General features: G+C 39.8%; 1 protein-coding gene across 16 annotated transcripts in view; it reads left to right on the top strand.

Moving 5' to 3' along the window:
• Positions 1–16,715, top strand: part of QKI (QKI, KH domain containing RNA binding) — a 153,587-nt gene that overhangs the window by 103,651 nt on the left and 33,221 nt on the right. For all 16 annotated transcript variants that reach the window (XR_014063875.1, XR_014063876.1, XM_081524461.1 and 13 more), the window contains one exon: positions 14,320–14,463. Coding sequence is in view for 14 of the 16 variants with exons in the window: in XM_081524461.1 (XP_081380587.1) it covers positions 14,320–14,463 (144 nt within the window). In the remaining 2 variants the exon portion in view is untranslated. The remainder of the gene's footprint in view (positions 1–14,319; positions 14,464–16,715) is intronic.

The raw sequence follows: 16,715 nt of genomic DNA on the forward strand, positions 1-16,715 counted from the left end.
TGGCTAGGACAGTAAAGACTGCCTGCAATGCAGGAAACTTGGATTTGATCCCTGGGTCGGAAAGATGCTGTGGAGAAGGGAATGGCAACCCACTCCAGTACTCTTACCTTGACAATTCCATGGACAGAGGAACCTGGTGGGCTGCAGTTCATGGGGTTGCAAAGAGTCAGACACGGCTGAGCAACTAATACTATCACTACTAAACAAATAATTGTTTTGTTTTGAGTATCTATAGAATTTACTTTCTGAATAATTTCCCTCAGGAAGCAGAAGCTTTGTGGTAGTGAACCAAGTGTTTCCACTCACTCGCTGTGTCCTTAAAGCGATCATACAACACAGGCCTGGCAGTGATCTTGGCTTACGGCAGCAAGTTATCCTGTAGGTAGTTTTATCAAAATGTTCATCTTGTTTCTTGTTACAGTTTTGTGTGAAATAATTTTAATCTTTTTTCATTGTTGTTCTTTAAATATTACAGTTATTAACCTTTCTTGTCTTCTTAATATACTGTTAGTTGTAAAATCTTTAGGGCAGAAGTGTATAATCATAAGTTTAGCCAAGTGACATTGAGTAAGTCAGGTTTCTGCCCTTTAGTTTATGTCATTTTCAAGTGAGAAACAGGTATTATAATAATATCTACTACCTCTACTAAGGTTTAAAAAGTTTTTTAACTTTATGGATATAAAATGCTAAGTACAAAGCGCTGTATATGTTATTTTTCTTCATAGTAATATGAGCCATGACTGCATTTTTGTATCGTGCTTGCTCTGTGAGCATGGTTTGATATTGAGTGGTTATGTGGCACTTATTATGATCAGTGCTAAGAGATAGGAGTTGAGTCTGATTCCAGATTTCTTGGAGCTTTTTAGATAGTAAGACTTGAAAGATTGAAGGCGGGAGGAGAAGGGGACGACAGAGAATGAGATGGTCGGATGGCATCACCGACTCAATGGACATGAATTTGGTAAACCCCGGGAGTTGGTGATGGACAGGGAGGCCCGGCGAGCTGCAGTCCAGGGGGTCGCAGAGTAGAACACAACTGAGCGGCTGAACTGATACTGAAGACTTGAGTCAAAAGAACAAGTGATAGAATGGGAGTGAGGGGACATCCTGTCTCAGAGGACCTGGAGAATTTTTCTTTCAAAAGCTATTTCTGAAATTGAGTTTTTGCAGATTTTGGAAATAAAATGGGTATGGGTAGAAATGGTAATCTTTAACTTTTAATCGTCTTTCCTTGATTTGCTGTCAGTAAGTAAATACTTCAGTTTAACACTTTAAAACATCACATTTTAAGACAAATGGTTGTTTTTCTATGCCTTTAATAATCTTTATGTCTGCTAGATGGGGGAAAGAATAAATCCAGTAGGAGGTTTCATATATAAATAGTGAAAGGGTTCTGTTAATGCTCTGTGGAAGCACTTCATGCCTCCGTGGATGTTAACTACTTGTATGTGAGTGATCATTAGCAGCAGAAACGTAGCCCAAAGTTTCCAAAAAGATTTCCTGCCAATTCCTCATACTCTTTTTTTTTTTTTTTTTTTTTTAAGCATTAGGCAGCCACTGGTATTTAAACTTGAGGAAAATGAAATTAAAAATCACCTGGTCATTTTTGTCCTTCTTTAGGAAGCTGTTTGTATATGTTTAGTTCAGTCTTTTCAGCCTGACCTATGGCATCATCAAGATCATATTTAGCTTCCCAAATGGGCATGGATACTAGAAACAGCTCAGCTCTAGTGAAGTTCACTGATTTTGGTCAAGATGGGGACAGATTAGTATTACTTGGCCATAGTTTCGCCATAACTGTTGATAACATAAGTTTGGTCTCGACACACAGTAATTACAGTTAATTAGAGGAATTAATATATGAGAATTGGAATGAGGATTTAATCTGATACTTTTTTGAATTTAGCAAGTTGTTCCACTAGCTAAATTTAATAAGCCTTTGTAGAATACCTACTGCCTATAAAGACATTCCTAGATAATGATTTCAACAAACTGAATAAAAGTATTCTAATCTCTATATGTTACTAGAAAATAATTTGCGTTGAGAACATGATTCCTGCTTAACTAAAGTTTAAGTTAAGATTTTTTTTGAAGTCAATTTTATAACTGGAGTCAGTGAGCAGTTACATATAACATACTTCAAGAAATGTTCCTCAGTGCACATTTCTTAACCTGATTTAAGATTGTATGCACAACTGGAGATAGTTATCTGTTAGGCTCTATCACTTGGCTTAAAATGTATTATTCATAAATGTGTTATTGAAACCTCGGTTTGCTTCAATACGTAACTCGTTCCAGAATTCCTCTCTAGGAGATTTTGGGTATGAACTTCCACATTAAGAGCGCAGTAGGGGGAGAAGTCTTGTGCTCGTTTGCCTGACTACGAATGTATAATGAAAAGAGTCTGTCAGCAGGGGTTGGGGCAATCATTGTGTTCTGATTCTTCATGTTGTACAGTTACTTTGTTGTTCAAACAGATATTGTAATTAGAGCATAATTTTAAATTTCAGAGGTTAGTGACTCATTGAGTTTTGTTTTGTTTTTTTTTTGGTTTTGTTTTTAATCAAAAACAAAAGCAGTTTCTCAGGTTTTGAGGAAGTTTTTTTACTGAATATTTTTATATCACTGTATACAGCAAGTGAAATGGGTGATGTTTTATTGAGAAGTTATGCTTAAAGCTTATTTCACGACGGCGATTTAATCAGCCCTAACTTAGGAATGACGTTGGGTGTGTATGTGTGCATTGTATATTAAGACCAAATTTTCATCTTCCTCTATTGAAAACTCTGATGACTGGAAGAATTCTGTGGAAGTGGCCAAAGGTTTATCATTTTTGTGTATTTGTGTCATTGAAATTTGGTAGGCATTTCTCTCTTCTAGTAGAAAAGCGTATTTGTAGGCCTAAGAAATCTGTTTTACCAGGTATTCTCTGCTAGTTATTGATACTGTGTGTGACTTAATCAGGAATTCATTGATAAAGAAAGAGCATATGACTTGGAATTAGGGGGGAAAAACACAAAATAAATTTACCAAGTCATCTCTGTTAGTCTGTTTCTTTATCTGCATCCAAATTCCCTACCAGCTTTGAAATTCTGTGAGAACAAGCTGAGCTTAAAATACATCCCCCCCCCAAATGTTTAGAGGTAAAATGGTAAGAGTAGAAAAAATTCTTCAGTGTCAAGACTTCATTGTTCTGTGTCTTTCACTAATTTGTGGTGCTATTTTAAGGCAGTTTACTCAGTTTTAGGGCTCTTGTGTAGGCGACACCATGATGTAGGAAGCGTGGCAGGCTCCGGACCGCCCCCGCCCCCGAACCTTTCTTTCTGTGTGGCTGGGGCGGGCCTTACCACCTTAACCTCCTCCCTGACCGGTGAGGGAGGGGGAGGCCTGGGGCCGCAGTCTCACCACGCCTGCTGGGACGACTGAGTGAGGTGACATGTTTGTATTGCTCGGTGTGGTACTTGGCAAGCAGTACGGTAGGTAGTATCATCATCATTTTCATTCCTGAATTTCTTTGTCATCTCATGAGAGACTGAGAGCTACTTGAAATGTATTTTTTGATAGTAGACTTGCCAAGAATATAAAGTATTATTGGTAATTGTGTCTATCTGCTTCATAGTCAGGTGTGAATGGTATTATAGAATTGTTTTATATGTTATTAAACTTTAATTTACTGGATAAATTAAGATGCATTCCATTTCCTTGAATGCTGTCTTGTCATTTCAGATTACCTTAAATAAAAAACCAAGATCAGTGGTTTGATCTTTGTTCTTATTTGTACACATTGTAATTGTTTATAAATAACTTGCCTTTGCTGTCATTTTGCTTTATTATATTAAGATATATAAATTTAGTCTTGCAGTTTCAAAAAGGCTGACCTTTTTTTTTTAACTGCATTCTTCTGATATGTTGTAACAAGGTAATATTAGCTGATAGAATAAAGGAAAAGCGCTGTCTTTTGTGGGATATGAAAATCAGACCTCATAAACATTATCCTAGAAAATCTGAGTGAGTTGACTAGAAGAGAAGTAAGAGAACAAGAATAAAAGATAGGGGTGTAAGGGTTTTCAAATGTAGCTCGCTACTTAAATAGGAAGTCAAATAGAAGCAGGCCCAGAAACAGACAAATGATCAAGGGAAACGAGAGACTTATTTGGGCAGACACAGTAGTAATGAATACAGCAGTGGACTGTGAGGAAACAATTTGATTTTAGTGATGCTCACCAATAATAAAAGCTCAGTTGTTCGTTTCAGTAAATCTGGTAGCTAAAGACAGTGCACAGATAACTGTCAGTTACAGTACTACACAAGTAGAGTGCAGATCAGGTCAGTCGCTCAGTTGTGTCTGACTCTTTGCGACCCCATGAACCACAGCACGCCAGGCCTCTCTGTCCATCACCAACTCCCGGAGTTTACCCAAACTCATGTCCATCAAGTCGGTGATGCCATCCAACCATCTCATCCTCTGTCATCCCCTTCTCCTCCTGCCCCCAATCCTTCCCAGCATCTGGGTCTTTTCCAGTGAGTCAACTCCTGGCATGAGGTGGCCAAAGTATTGGAGTTTCAGCTTCAACATCAGTCCTTCCGATGAACACCCAGGATTGATCTCCTTTAAGATGGATTGATTGGATCTCCTTGCAGTCCAAGGGACTCTCAAGAGTCTTCTCCAACACCACAGCTCAAAAGCATCAATTCTTTGGCGCTCAGCTTTCTTCACCGTCCAACTCTCACATCCATACATGACCGCTGGAAAAACCATAGCCTTGACTAGACGGACTTTTGTTGGCAAAGTAATGTCTCTGCTTTTAAATATGCTATCTAGGTTGGCCATAACCTTCCTTCCAAGAAGTAAGCGTCTTTTCATTTCATGGCTGCAATCACCATGAGCAGTGATTTTGGAGCCCAAAAAAATAAAGTCTGAACTCAAAATGGATTAAAGATCTAAATGTAAGACCAGAAACAATAAAACTCCTAGAGGAAAACATAGGCAAAACACTCTCCGACATAAATCACAGCAGGATCCTCCATGACCCACCTCCTAGAATATTGGAAATAAAAGCAAAAATAAACAAATGGGACCTAATTAAAATTAAAAGCTTTTGCACAACAAAGGAAACTATAAACAAGGTGAAAAGACAGCCTTCAGAATGGGAGAAAATAATAGCAAATGAAGCAACAGACAAACAATTAATATCAAAAATATACAAGCAACTTCTGCAGCTGAATTCCCGAAAAATAAACGACCCAATCAAAAAATGGGCCAAAGAACTAAACAGACATTTCTCCAAAGAAGACATACAGATGGCTAACAAACACATGAAAAGATGCTCAACATCACTCATTATTAGAGAAATGCAAATCAAAACCACAATGAGGTATCATTTCACACCAGTCAGAATGGCTGCTATCCAAAAGTCTACAAGCAATAAATGCTGGAGAGGGTGTGGAGAAAAGGGAACCCTCTTACACTGTTGGTGGGAATGCAAACTAGTACAGCCACTATGGAGAAGAGTGTGGAGATTCCTTAAAAAACTGGGAATAGAACTGCCATATGACCCAGCAATCCCACTGCTGGGCATATACACCGAGGAAACCAGAATTGAAAGAGACGCGTGTACCCCAATGTTCATCGCAGCACTGTTTACAATAGCCAGGACATGGAAGCAACCTAGATGTCCATCAGCAGACGAATGGATAAGGAAGCTGTGGTACATATACACAATGGAATATTACTCAGCCATTAAAAAAAATACATTTGAATCGGTTCTACTGAGATGGATGAAACTGGAGCCCATTATACAGAGTGAAGTAAGCCAGAAAGAAAAACAACAATACAGTATACTAATGCATATATATGGAATTTGAAAGATGGTAACGATAACCCTATATGCGAGACAGAATAAGAGACACAGATGCATGGAACAATTTTATGGACTCTGAGGGAGAAGGTGTGAGGGTGGGACGTTCTGGGAGAATAGCATTGAAACATGTATATTATCATATGTGAAACAGAACACCATTCCATGTTCGATGCATGAGACAAGGGCTCAGGGCCGGGGCAATGGGATGATCCAGAAGGATGGGATGGGGAGGGAGGTGGGTGGGGGGTCCAGGAGGGGGAACACATGTAAACCCATGGCTGATTCATGTCAATGTATGGCAAAAACTATTGCAATGTTGTGAAGTGATTGGCCCCCAACTAAAATAAATAAATTTATAAAAAAAATAAATAAATAAAGTCTGACACTGTTTCCACTGTTTCCCCATCTATTTCCCATGAAGTGATGGGACCAGATGCCATGATCTTAGTTTCCTGAACGTTGAGCATCCGGGATATATGTACCCGGATGCTCGGACAGCCAACTTTTTCACTCTCCTCTTTCACTTTCATCAGGAGGCTCTTTAGTTCTTCTTCACTTTCTGCCATAAGGGTGGTGTCATCTGCATATCTTAGGTTATTGATATTTCTCCCGGCAATCTTGATTCCAGCTTGTGTTTCTTCCAGCCCAGCATTTCTCATGATGTACTCTGCATATAAGTTAAATAAGCAGGGTGACAATATACAGCCTTGACGTACTCCTTTTCCTATTTGGAACCATTCTGTTGTTCCATGTCCAGTTCTAACTGTTGCTTCCTGACCTGCGTACAGGTTTCTCAAGAGACAGGTCAGGTGGTCTGGTATTCCCATCTCTTTTAGAATTTTCCAGTTTATTGTGATCCACACAGTCAAAGGCTTTGGCATAGTCAATAAAGCAGAAATAGATGTTTTTCTGGAACTCTCTTGCTTTTTTGATGATCCATTGGATGTTGGCAATTTGATCTCTGGTTCCTCTGACTTTTCTAAAATCAGCTCGAACATCTGGAAGTTCACGGTTCACATATTGCTGAAGCCTGGCTTGGAGAACTTTGAGCATTACTTTACTAGCATGTGAGATGAGTGCAATTGTGTGGTAGTTTGAGCATTCTTTGGCATTGCCTTTCTCTGGGATTGGAATGAAAACTGACCTTTTCCAATCCTGTGGCCACTGCGGAGTTTTCCAAATTTGCTGGCATATCAAGTGCGTATTTATCTTTTATTTTTTATAGTACTACTCTACTTGTGTACTATAAAAAATAAAAGATAAATAAAAATAAAAAATAAAAGATAAAAGTAAGTATTAAAACATTCTGGACATGGGTGATCAATTGTATAGTTTGTGGGTATCAGAATCCGTGTTTGTGAATAGGCCAATTTGTTGACAACCTGGAGAAAATATGATCAGGAAATGGCGCCTGAAGTTAGTGTGGTTTGAAATGCAGGGGTGGATACACAGCAGCTCGCTGTCAGCACCAAAGAAAGCTTATAACTGCGCTTCAGACTTCCCACAAAACCAGCTAGTTGGTCCTTGTTCTGAAGTATTAAAAATTCACACTGAACTCAGAAAACTCATTCAGGATCAGTAATAGTTGAGACGTAATTGTGGACTAGTTTGGAGAAGAGAATGAGCTGGACATGTTGAGTGCTTTACAGAGACTGACATACACTTGTCAAGTGAGCAGTTGACTTTGGAGGTCTAGAAGTAAGGAATGTACTGGAAGTATAAATTTGGGAATTTGTGGATACAAAAAACCGCCATATTATTGTATATTGCTGAAGATTTGGTGGCAAATTATATGAAATTCTTTGGGTAAGTGTAAAACAGAAATTGTAATAATTTGCAATGAGCTATTTTTTCTACATCAGTTTCTCAGCTGTTCATTCCTGAAATACTGTTTAAAATATGACTGTATAAAGAAATTAATGCCTCAACCAGTTTCTAGGGATACACCACCTTTAAGTGAAGTTGCTCAGTCATGTCTGACTCTTTGCAATCCCATGGACTGTAGCCTACCAGGCTCCTCCATCCATGGAGTTTTCCAAGCAAGAGTACTGGAGTGGATTGTCATTTCCTTCTCCAGGGGATCTTCCTTACCCAGGGATTGAACCCAGGTCTCCCGCATTGCAGGCAGACACTCTACTGTCTGAGCCACCAGGGAAGCCTGTACACCACCTTTGGTGCATCTCCATTTTGCCATCAGACACTCTACTGTCTGAGCCACCAGGGAAGCCTGTACACCGCCTTTGGTGCGTCTCCATTTTGCCATCAGACACTCTACTGTCTGAGCCACCAGGGAAGCCTGTACACCGCCTTTGGTGCGTCTCCATTTTGCCATCAGACACTCTACTGTCTGAGCCACCAGGGAAGCCTGTACACCGCCTTTGGTGCGTCTCCATTTTGCCATCAGACACTCTACTGTCTGAGCCACCAGGGAAGCCTGTACACCGCCTTTGGTGCGTCTCCATTTTGCCATCAGACACTCTACTGTCTGAGCCACCAGGGAAGCCTGTACACCGCCTTTGGTGCGTCTCCATTTTGCCATCAGACACTCTACTGTCTGAGCCACCAGGGAAGCCTGTACACCGCCTTTGGTGCGTCTCCATTTTGCCATCAGACACTCTACTGTCTGAGCCACCAGGGAAGCCTGTACACCGCCTTTGGTGCGTCTCCATTTTGCCATCAGACACTCTACTGTCTGAGCCACCAGGGAAGCCTGTACACCGCCTTTGGTGCGTCTCCATTTTGCCATCAGACACTCTACTGTCTGAGCCACCAGGGAAGCCTGTACACCGCCTTTGGTGCGTCTCCATTTTGCCATCAGACACTCTACTGTCTGAGCCACCAGGGAAGCCTGTACACCGCCTTTGGTGCGTCTCCATTTTGCCATCAGACACTCTACTGTCTGAGCCACCAGGGAAGCCTGTACACCGCCTTTGGTGCGTCTCCATTTTGCCATCAGACACTCTACTGTCTGAGCCACCAGGGAAGCCTGTACACCGCCTTTGGTGCGTCTCCATTTTGCCATCAGACACTCTACTGTCTGAGCCACCAGGGAAGCCTGTACACCGCCTTTGGTGCGTCTCCATTTTGCCATCAGACACTCTACTGTCTGAGCCACCAGGGAAGCCTGTACACCGCCTTTGGTGCGTCTCCATTTTGCCATCAGACACTCTACTGTCTGAGCCACCAGGGAAGCCTGTACACCGCCTTTGGTGCGTCTCCATTTTGCCATCAGACACTCTACTGTCTGAGCCACCAGGGAAGCCTGTACACCGCCTTTGGTGCGTCTCCATTTTGCCATCAGACACTCTACTGTCTGAGCCACCAGGGAAGCCTGTACACCGCCTTTGGTGCGTCTCCATTTTGCCATCAGACACTCTACTGTCTGAGCCACCAGGGAAGCCTGTACACCGCCTTTGGTGCGTCTCCATTTTGCCATCAGACACTCTACTGTCTGAGCCACCAGGGAAGCCTGTACACCGCCTTTGGTGCGTCTCCATTTTGCCATCAGACACTCTACTGTCTGAGCCACCAGGGAAGCCTGTACACCGCCTTTGGTGCATCTCCATTTTGCCATCAGTCCTCTCTGCTTCATTGCATCTCTCTTTTTTTTTTGTCCCAAATTACTAAAGTGAGAGATTTCGGGAGTGGTTTCTTAACTGCAGGTACACTAGGGTATAGGAGTGGACACCCTGTAATTTTACTCTCTCTTGTTTGTCTATAGTAAAAGAGAACCTTTATGGATATGTTTTATTGACTTGCCAATCCCAGATTGCCTTTGTTATCTGTTTGAGAAACAGAGGATACAGGGAGAAATTATATTTGTGTTGAATAATGACTTGGCTCAGATTCACTGTTGATGAAATTTACTTCACTCTTCCTGAGTTAGAATGGATTACAATTGTATAAAAGTAGCTTCTGCATAGAATGATCTTAAAACCTCTTTAAAAATGAATTTAATATGCTCATGGATTAAAAGTATGCATTTCTATAAAGCCTGATGTACAAAATACCTTCTCTGCTTTCTAACAGCCACCACTGCTCACAGTCACTTCCTACTGTTTCAGGAGATTCTTTTGGTATTCATTCTCTATTGCTGCATTTGGTGCTCACCTTACTTCTGGTTTATTTTTTTGCTTTGTTTTGTTTTGATCTCACTTTTTCATTGTGATGAGAAGTCATTGGGCCCTTTACATTTGGAAGCTGTTATTATTCAGTTTTGTTTTAAAGTATGTATTATGTTGATGCTTTTTCTCCCTTCTGCTTCCTTTTCCTTTTTTCTTGGTGAGACATCAGCCATTCCTTCTTTCCACCTCTTGTATTAGCTCCCTAATCTTTGTTATTCTCAGCCATTTTCCACCTCTGTCTTTACTCTTTACTTGGAAAAAAAATTCAATTTTTATCTTCAGGCACCTCTGTCATGTTTTTTTTTGGTTTCTTCTGTCATATTTAAGTTTCAAGAATTCCTTTTTATGTTTTGAATTCCTTTAATAGCATTTTTTGCTTATTTCCAGGATGCAGTGTCTTTTCTTAACTCTGAGTACTTTTGAGTTTCTCTTCTCCTTGTCCCGTGATTGCTTTCTTCAGGTAGTTTCTGTAGTTGGGTTGGCCATACTTTCCAGAGAAGTCTTCTGGTCTCTGGCCCCAGTGTGCGGGCTGGGGGTTGAGTGGGAGAGAAGACTAAATACCTCAGCCTTCAGTGTTTTGAAGGGTCCTGTCACCTGCCCCTCATAACCCAGTTCCAGAATATGGAACTCTTTAGGGGATACGTTTCTAGTCTGTAGCTAGAAATTAGGAAGTGCTGGATTGCTAGCTGTTGAAGGAATGGGGTTGTGGAGACGGAGCTGTTCCTTAGTGAGAACTTGGCCGGTTTTCCCCTCTTCGCTCCACCCTTGCACCACTTCTGCTGCCGAATTCCTGAGCCTTATGGAGGCTCTAGAGTGTGAGCGGATTTCTTCTTGCCTGGGTCAGCTGAGACCCTGACTACTTAGCCATCTGTTTTCTAGTATAGTTTCCAAATTGTTTCCTTTTCAGTTTTCTTCTTTCTTATAAGTTAGGTCGTGCATTTAAACCTCTACAGTGTTTCAGAAGAATTTTAGGAAGGGGTGAAAGGGCACAACTACATTAGTTTCATGTTTCTCTCTTAGTGTTTTAGAAACCGTAAGCAAACATTAGGATAAGTATAACTTTCTTTTATTTTTGTAGTTTTAACTGGTACTTAAACTGTTGAATTTATTAAGAGTATCATTTACCAAGTGTAGTTTTCATTCTTAGGCCTTTCTAAAACATTTTGGATTATAAATGTTCCTCCCTTCTCCTTGTATTAATATCTGTATACATTAATAATATACACATACACATGCTTTTTTAATGCCTTTGTCTACTAATTATAGCGTCTATGTTAGTCCTAGGTTTTGATTGGTTTTTCTTCTTATATGTTTCCTTTTTCTCTTCCTTTGCCTGTTGATTTCTGATGAGATGCCAGATAGTGTGAATTTTAGGGTTTCCCAGGTGGTTCATTGGTAAAGAATTCACCTGCCAATGCAGGAGCCACAGGAAATGCAGTTTCAGTCTCTGGGTCAGGAAGATCCCCTGGAGAAGGGAATAGCAATCCACTTCAGTGTTCTTGCCTGGAGAATTCCACGGACGGAGGAGCCTGGTGGGCTACAGTTGATGAAGTCACGAGAGAATTGGACACAACTGAGTGACTAAACACACACAATGTGAATTTTACTTTGTTGGGTGGATACTTCATATTCCTATAGTTATTCTTGGGCTTTGTTCTGGGACACAGTTAAATTGGAAATGGTTTGATCCTTTTAGGTCTTGCTTTGAGGATTTATTTAGGCACTGCTGGCATGGCACTGCTCAGACTGCTGACTGATTATTTTCCACTCCTGAGGCAAGACCTCTGTGTACTTGTCCCAGTGTCTTGTGTGTCATAAAGTTTTCTACCTTGAATCCTTTGATTGGTTCTTTCTCTGGCCTCTGGTATTTCCTCCCCCATACGCGCTGAGTGGTGTTCAGTTGAATACTTGTGCAGATCTCCACTTTCGAAGTGAAGTGAAGTGAACGTCGCACAGTCATGTCCAACTCTTTGTGACCCCACGGACTTCAGCTTGCCAGGCTCCTCTGTCCATGGGATTCTCCAGGCCCAGTAGACTGGAGTGTCTAGCTGTTCCCTTCTCCAGGGCATCTTCCCAACCCAAGAGTGGAACACAGGACTCACACATTGCAGGCAGACTCTTGACCGTCTGTGCCACTAGGGAGGCCCTCCACTCTCTCTGTGCAGCTCTTTTTTCCAGTACTGGTTTAGGTGACTTCCGGCTGCTGTGCCCTCCTGGGTCTCGAAGGTCAGTCTTCTCAACTCGGAGGGGCATCCTGGCACCCTTCCCAGCACGGCATCCTCAAGCTTCCCAGGCCAGGAGGCCTGGACGGTCGTGGGCCTCCCTGCGTTGGCTTCCCATCCTCAGCCTCACTGTCCTCCTCCTCTTCGGTTGTTGTTAGGCATGAGAGTGAATCTTGTTGATGTTACTTTATCTTGGCCCAAAGCAGACATTCCTTATTTGTATGGGTGTGGAGATACTTTTGGGTTCATTAAAACATAAACACACAGAACTTTATCACTTCTATAAAAAGTGATCACTTCTATAAAAAGTTTTATTTAACTTTTATTAGAAGTTAAAACTTTTTATAGAAAAAATTGATCAGATAATAAATTTCAGTGTGGTAATATTGTCAGTGTTTTTCAACATAAAAATCAAAATCTGGATTTTAAAATTGCTTTTTATTGTTACAGTAGAGGTATGTCTGCACACTTTATATTTGGCACACAGATAGCTGTGAGGTTCCCAGTTCCTTGACTCATTGACTGCTTGAGTCTCTCAGTTTTTCATGGTGTCCCCTTGACGGAAAGAAATGCTGAAGAGTTTTTCTTCCTATTTTTAAATGGTTACTTCCAAACAGCTTAGTTTTCAAAACAACTTAAATTGAAATTTTTGTTTAAATTTTATTTATAAACAACCACATTGTTTATTAATGGATTTGTTTTTCTCTTGGGCACTGTTCAGATTCTCAGACTGGACACTACCACCCTCTTCCTGTTCCACACTGATTTCACATGGACATGGCTTTTTATTACAGCAAGCACTGAAAACCTAACATTGCAAAGATAAGACATCATCAAAAGGAATGTAGTATGATCTAATATTGATAAAGACAAGTATTTTAAGCTCGAAGGTTGCATGGTGTCTGATAGGCATCAACTGTTGCTGTTTGCCTTGAAGCCTCAAGTAGCTTGTGATAGTTGGTGAGCATGCTGGGCTCTCTCTTTGAGTTCTCTCCCTGGGAGCACATCAGCAGCCGGCCACAGCCTGGTGTGCTTTGTTTGGTTTCCCATTTCCCCTCACAACACTTGGGTACATTTTCACACCTAACAATATTAATAGAAAATAAAGAGAAACGTCAACTTTAAGCACTCATTTCTATCCTTATTGTCTGAGTTTCATATATTTGTTTTCCCTGGCATGGCCTCTGCAAACATGTGAGTTGTGGTAGAAAACTGTATTTTTTAATACCAGTTTATTTTTCTTTGATTGGAAGAATTTAGTAAATAGTATTCACAATTCAGTAAATAGAATACTTAAAGATGAAACTTCAAAAAAAAGGTATTGTTCATTGTTTATGTGTGGTACCTTGCACTGAACCCTATGCATTTATTTATACCATTTTGATATTCATGTTTATATTGTTTTTAATTATTAAAATTATATTTATGAAATACTTATAAATATATTTGTATATTATTTCTAAAGCTTAGAGCAAGAAGCAATTCTGAAATTATTATAGTTTAGGTGAAAGGGACATATGGCCAGTCTCTCCTGTAGCTTGACAGTGTTTCCCCCTGGGGATCGCTGGGCCATCTGAAGACACTGGGGAATGAAATGTCGGTGCTCTCCACTAAAACTAGTGTTCATGATGGTACGGTTAGAGAGTGACTGTACAGGTCACCGTTGTTAAAGGAAGGTCTGATAGAACTACAGTTAAAATTATTGTTACATTTATTCCTTGTTGTGATTATTTTTATAATGAAATGGTTCCATAATCGCTACTTGAAATGCTTAAAACAAATGGCATTTGTCTACACAATAATGTCTGTTGGCAAAATACTTTTCCTATTCTTGAATTCAGCCAGTGTTACTAAAAGCAGTTGCAACAAAATGGGAAAACCGCTGAATTTGAGAATGAAAATGTTGATTCAGTTCCTAAATTTGGCAAGTTACTAGCCACATGGCCTTGACAAGTGACTTGCTTAAATTTACCTCAGTGACCTTTTATTTACTCATAGCAAAACAGTGCAAGCATAGCTTAATGATTGCAGCAGGTCATTATTATGGATAGCAAGATGTGGTCTCTCTTTGAAAAGAAAAATCTGTAATAGTGTCCTTTGTAAATTTTTTAGGAGGAGCAAAATCGAGGCAAGCCTAATTGGGAGCATCTCAATGAAGACTTACATGTGCTGATCACTGTGGAAGACGCTCAAAACAGAGCAGAGATCAAACTGAAGAGAGCCGTTGAGGAAGTGAAGAAATTACTGGTGCCTGCAGTAAGTAATAATTTCCAAATCTTAGATTTATGCCCAAGATCTTTTCGGTTTAATTTTTTAATTATTATAATGTTTATGTTAATAAAGAATAGGTTATTACTTGTTCAAAATTTTATTTAAGCACAAAATATAAAAATAATTTATAAATCATTTGCTATAGAGTAAGAGACAGACAGACGCTGCCCCATTTCTTAAATGGGAAAGTCTGCTCCCTGTTTATTTTTTGTGAGGAAATGTTGTGAGGGGAGCAAACCAAATCAGTGGCCTCTTTTTCAAAAGTGTGGTTACCTTTGCCATCTCTCTGTCACAGTGTGAAAATGTAGGTCCATCATCAGGGAGGGCTGATGAAAGCTTTGTCTCTCTCTTAGATCCGTTTCTCATTGCAGACAAGTAATGAGTACATGAAGTCTGTATGAGTTAACACTTCTGTTGGGTGATCTCTGTTAGTAGGAGTGCATTATTTGTGTTGCCTGTGGATTCTGTGGGCTTCCCAGGTGGCACAGTGGTAAAGAACCCACTCATCAATGCAGGAGACACAAGAGACCTGGATTCCATCCCTGGGTCAGGTCAGGAAGATCCCCTAGTGTAGGAAATGGCAACCCACTCCAGTGTTCTTGCCTGGAAAATTCTAGTATCGTTGTACCTGTATTCCTTGTGACTTGGTTCTAATTTTTCTAATTTTGATGACTTGAATATGTTTCCATCAGTTTACATAACACCACACATAACTTACTGTTCAGAGTTCAAACCTTTTAAATTCAAATTGGGGTTTCAAAACAACCTTACAGTAAGTTCCTTCCCGCCACCCAACCCCCACCCCCCTTTCTCCCAGCAAGCATGGGAACTCAGACAAGCCTTAGCATTTTCTAATTTCACTGCAAAAGTATTGTAATAGGGGTTCTGAGATGATCACACTTCATCTGTAGAGTTGTAGTACTTTACCTGACAAACTTGTTTACTCTGGATAATACTGTTTTTATTTTAAATGTTTCTTTGATTTCAATAATTATTTTAGTCTCTTTGTTTCTTCAATCGCAAAATAAAGCATGCATAACTAGAGAAAAGTCATTTCTTCAGTTACAAATAGTGTAACCAGTCTGGCAAGTCTTAATGTGTTACTATGAAGTATCTACTAAAGATGTTCTTTCTATCATAGGTACAGTTAATTAGTTGTTCAATCTCATTTCCATAAATCTGAACTGTGCCTCCTTTAGATTCTTGAGATCTTCAATATACTTTTATAAATACAGTGTAACATTTTGTGGAAATCAGATCATCTTCACTGACAGATAAGGACTATGGAGCAGTGCCCTGATTTTGCTCATCTTTGGGGACTTAGGTCATACTTGGCAGAAAAGAACTGCTGATGTAAATCTGCCTCCAGTGTATTTCTTGAAGACGTATTCTTGCCAACCCAGTTAAAATAATCTCTCTTTTCACTTTTAGTCTTAACCCACTCAGTTCATTCTCAGAAATTAGTGATTTTTTTGGTTTGTTTGAGTAAATTGTATAATCCAATGACTGGACGCATGACTCCTCTGGAAGCATGGTAACCAGTGAGTTACCTTCTCTGAAACTCCTTGTTGTACACTGAAGAAGTGTCTCTTAATTGTAAAGAAAGTATAGGTAGTTGTGAAAACTTTAAAAGTCAGAGAAGGAAAATGTTTGTGAAATAATTTTAGTATTTTACTAAGTATATAGGTAGAACATTAAGCAGAGGTTTTATAGGAGGATATAATGATAGCCTTCTTATTTTAAGTGCCTCCTGTGAGAAAATTAGTTACTTGAAATTGTTAGGAACTTGTGATTCTTATTTGTGATTTGTGTTTTTATGTAGCTGCTAAGTTCTAAAAATTAGTTGGGTAAAAAAACTCTAGTTTTTATGATTCTTACAGAGTTTTACAGTGTAGACTGTTGACTTTAGCTAATTAAGACAGGCCGTGTTAGCACTTGTGTTTGTTATTAGGCCGTGTTGCAGTGTGCTACTGTATGCTTTTCTTCACATTTTTGTTTCTTTAAGCTTCTATGATAAAGTTACTAATTTAATCTAACCCTTTGATAAAATACTCTTGTAATTAGACAAATGGTATTTTAATAGATTAATTGCTAATTTTATATATGTAAAACTTAGTCTTTTAGATATGCATGTTGAACTGGTTTATTGTAATTAGAAAACTCCTCAGATGACACTTTAGTGCTTGTTTTTTCATTCACATAATAATTCTCACACTTTTCCTGTGAGCCTTTCAGAA

Source organism: Giraffa tippelskirchi, chromosome 9 (genome assembly GCF_054371585.1).
Source record: "Giraffa tippelskirchi isolate mGirTip1 chromosome 9, T2T-mGirTip1v1.2.pri, whole genome shotgun sequence".
NCBI classification, from domain to species: Eukaryota; Metazoa; Chordata; class Mammalia; order Artiodactyla; family Giraffidae; genus Giraffa; species Giraffa tippelskirchi.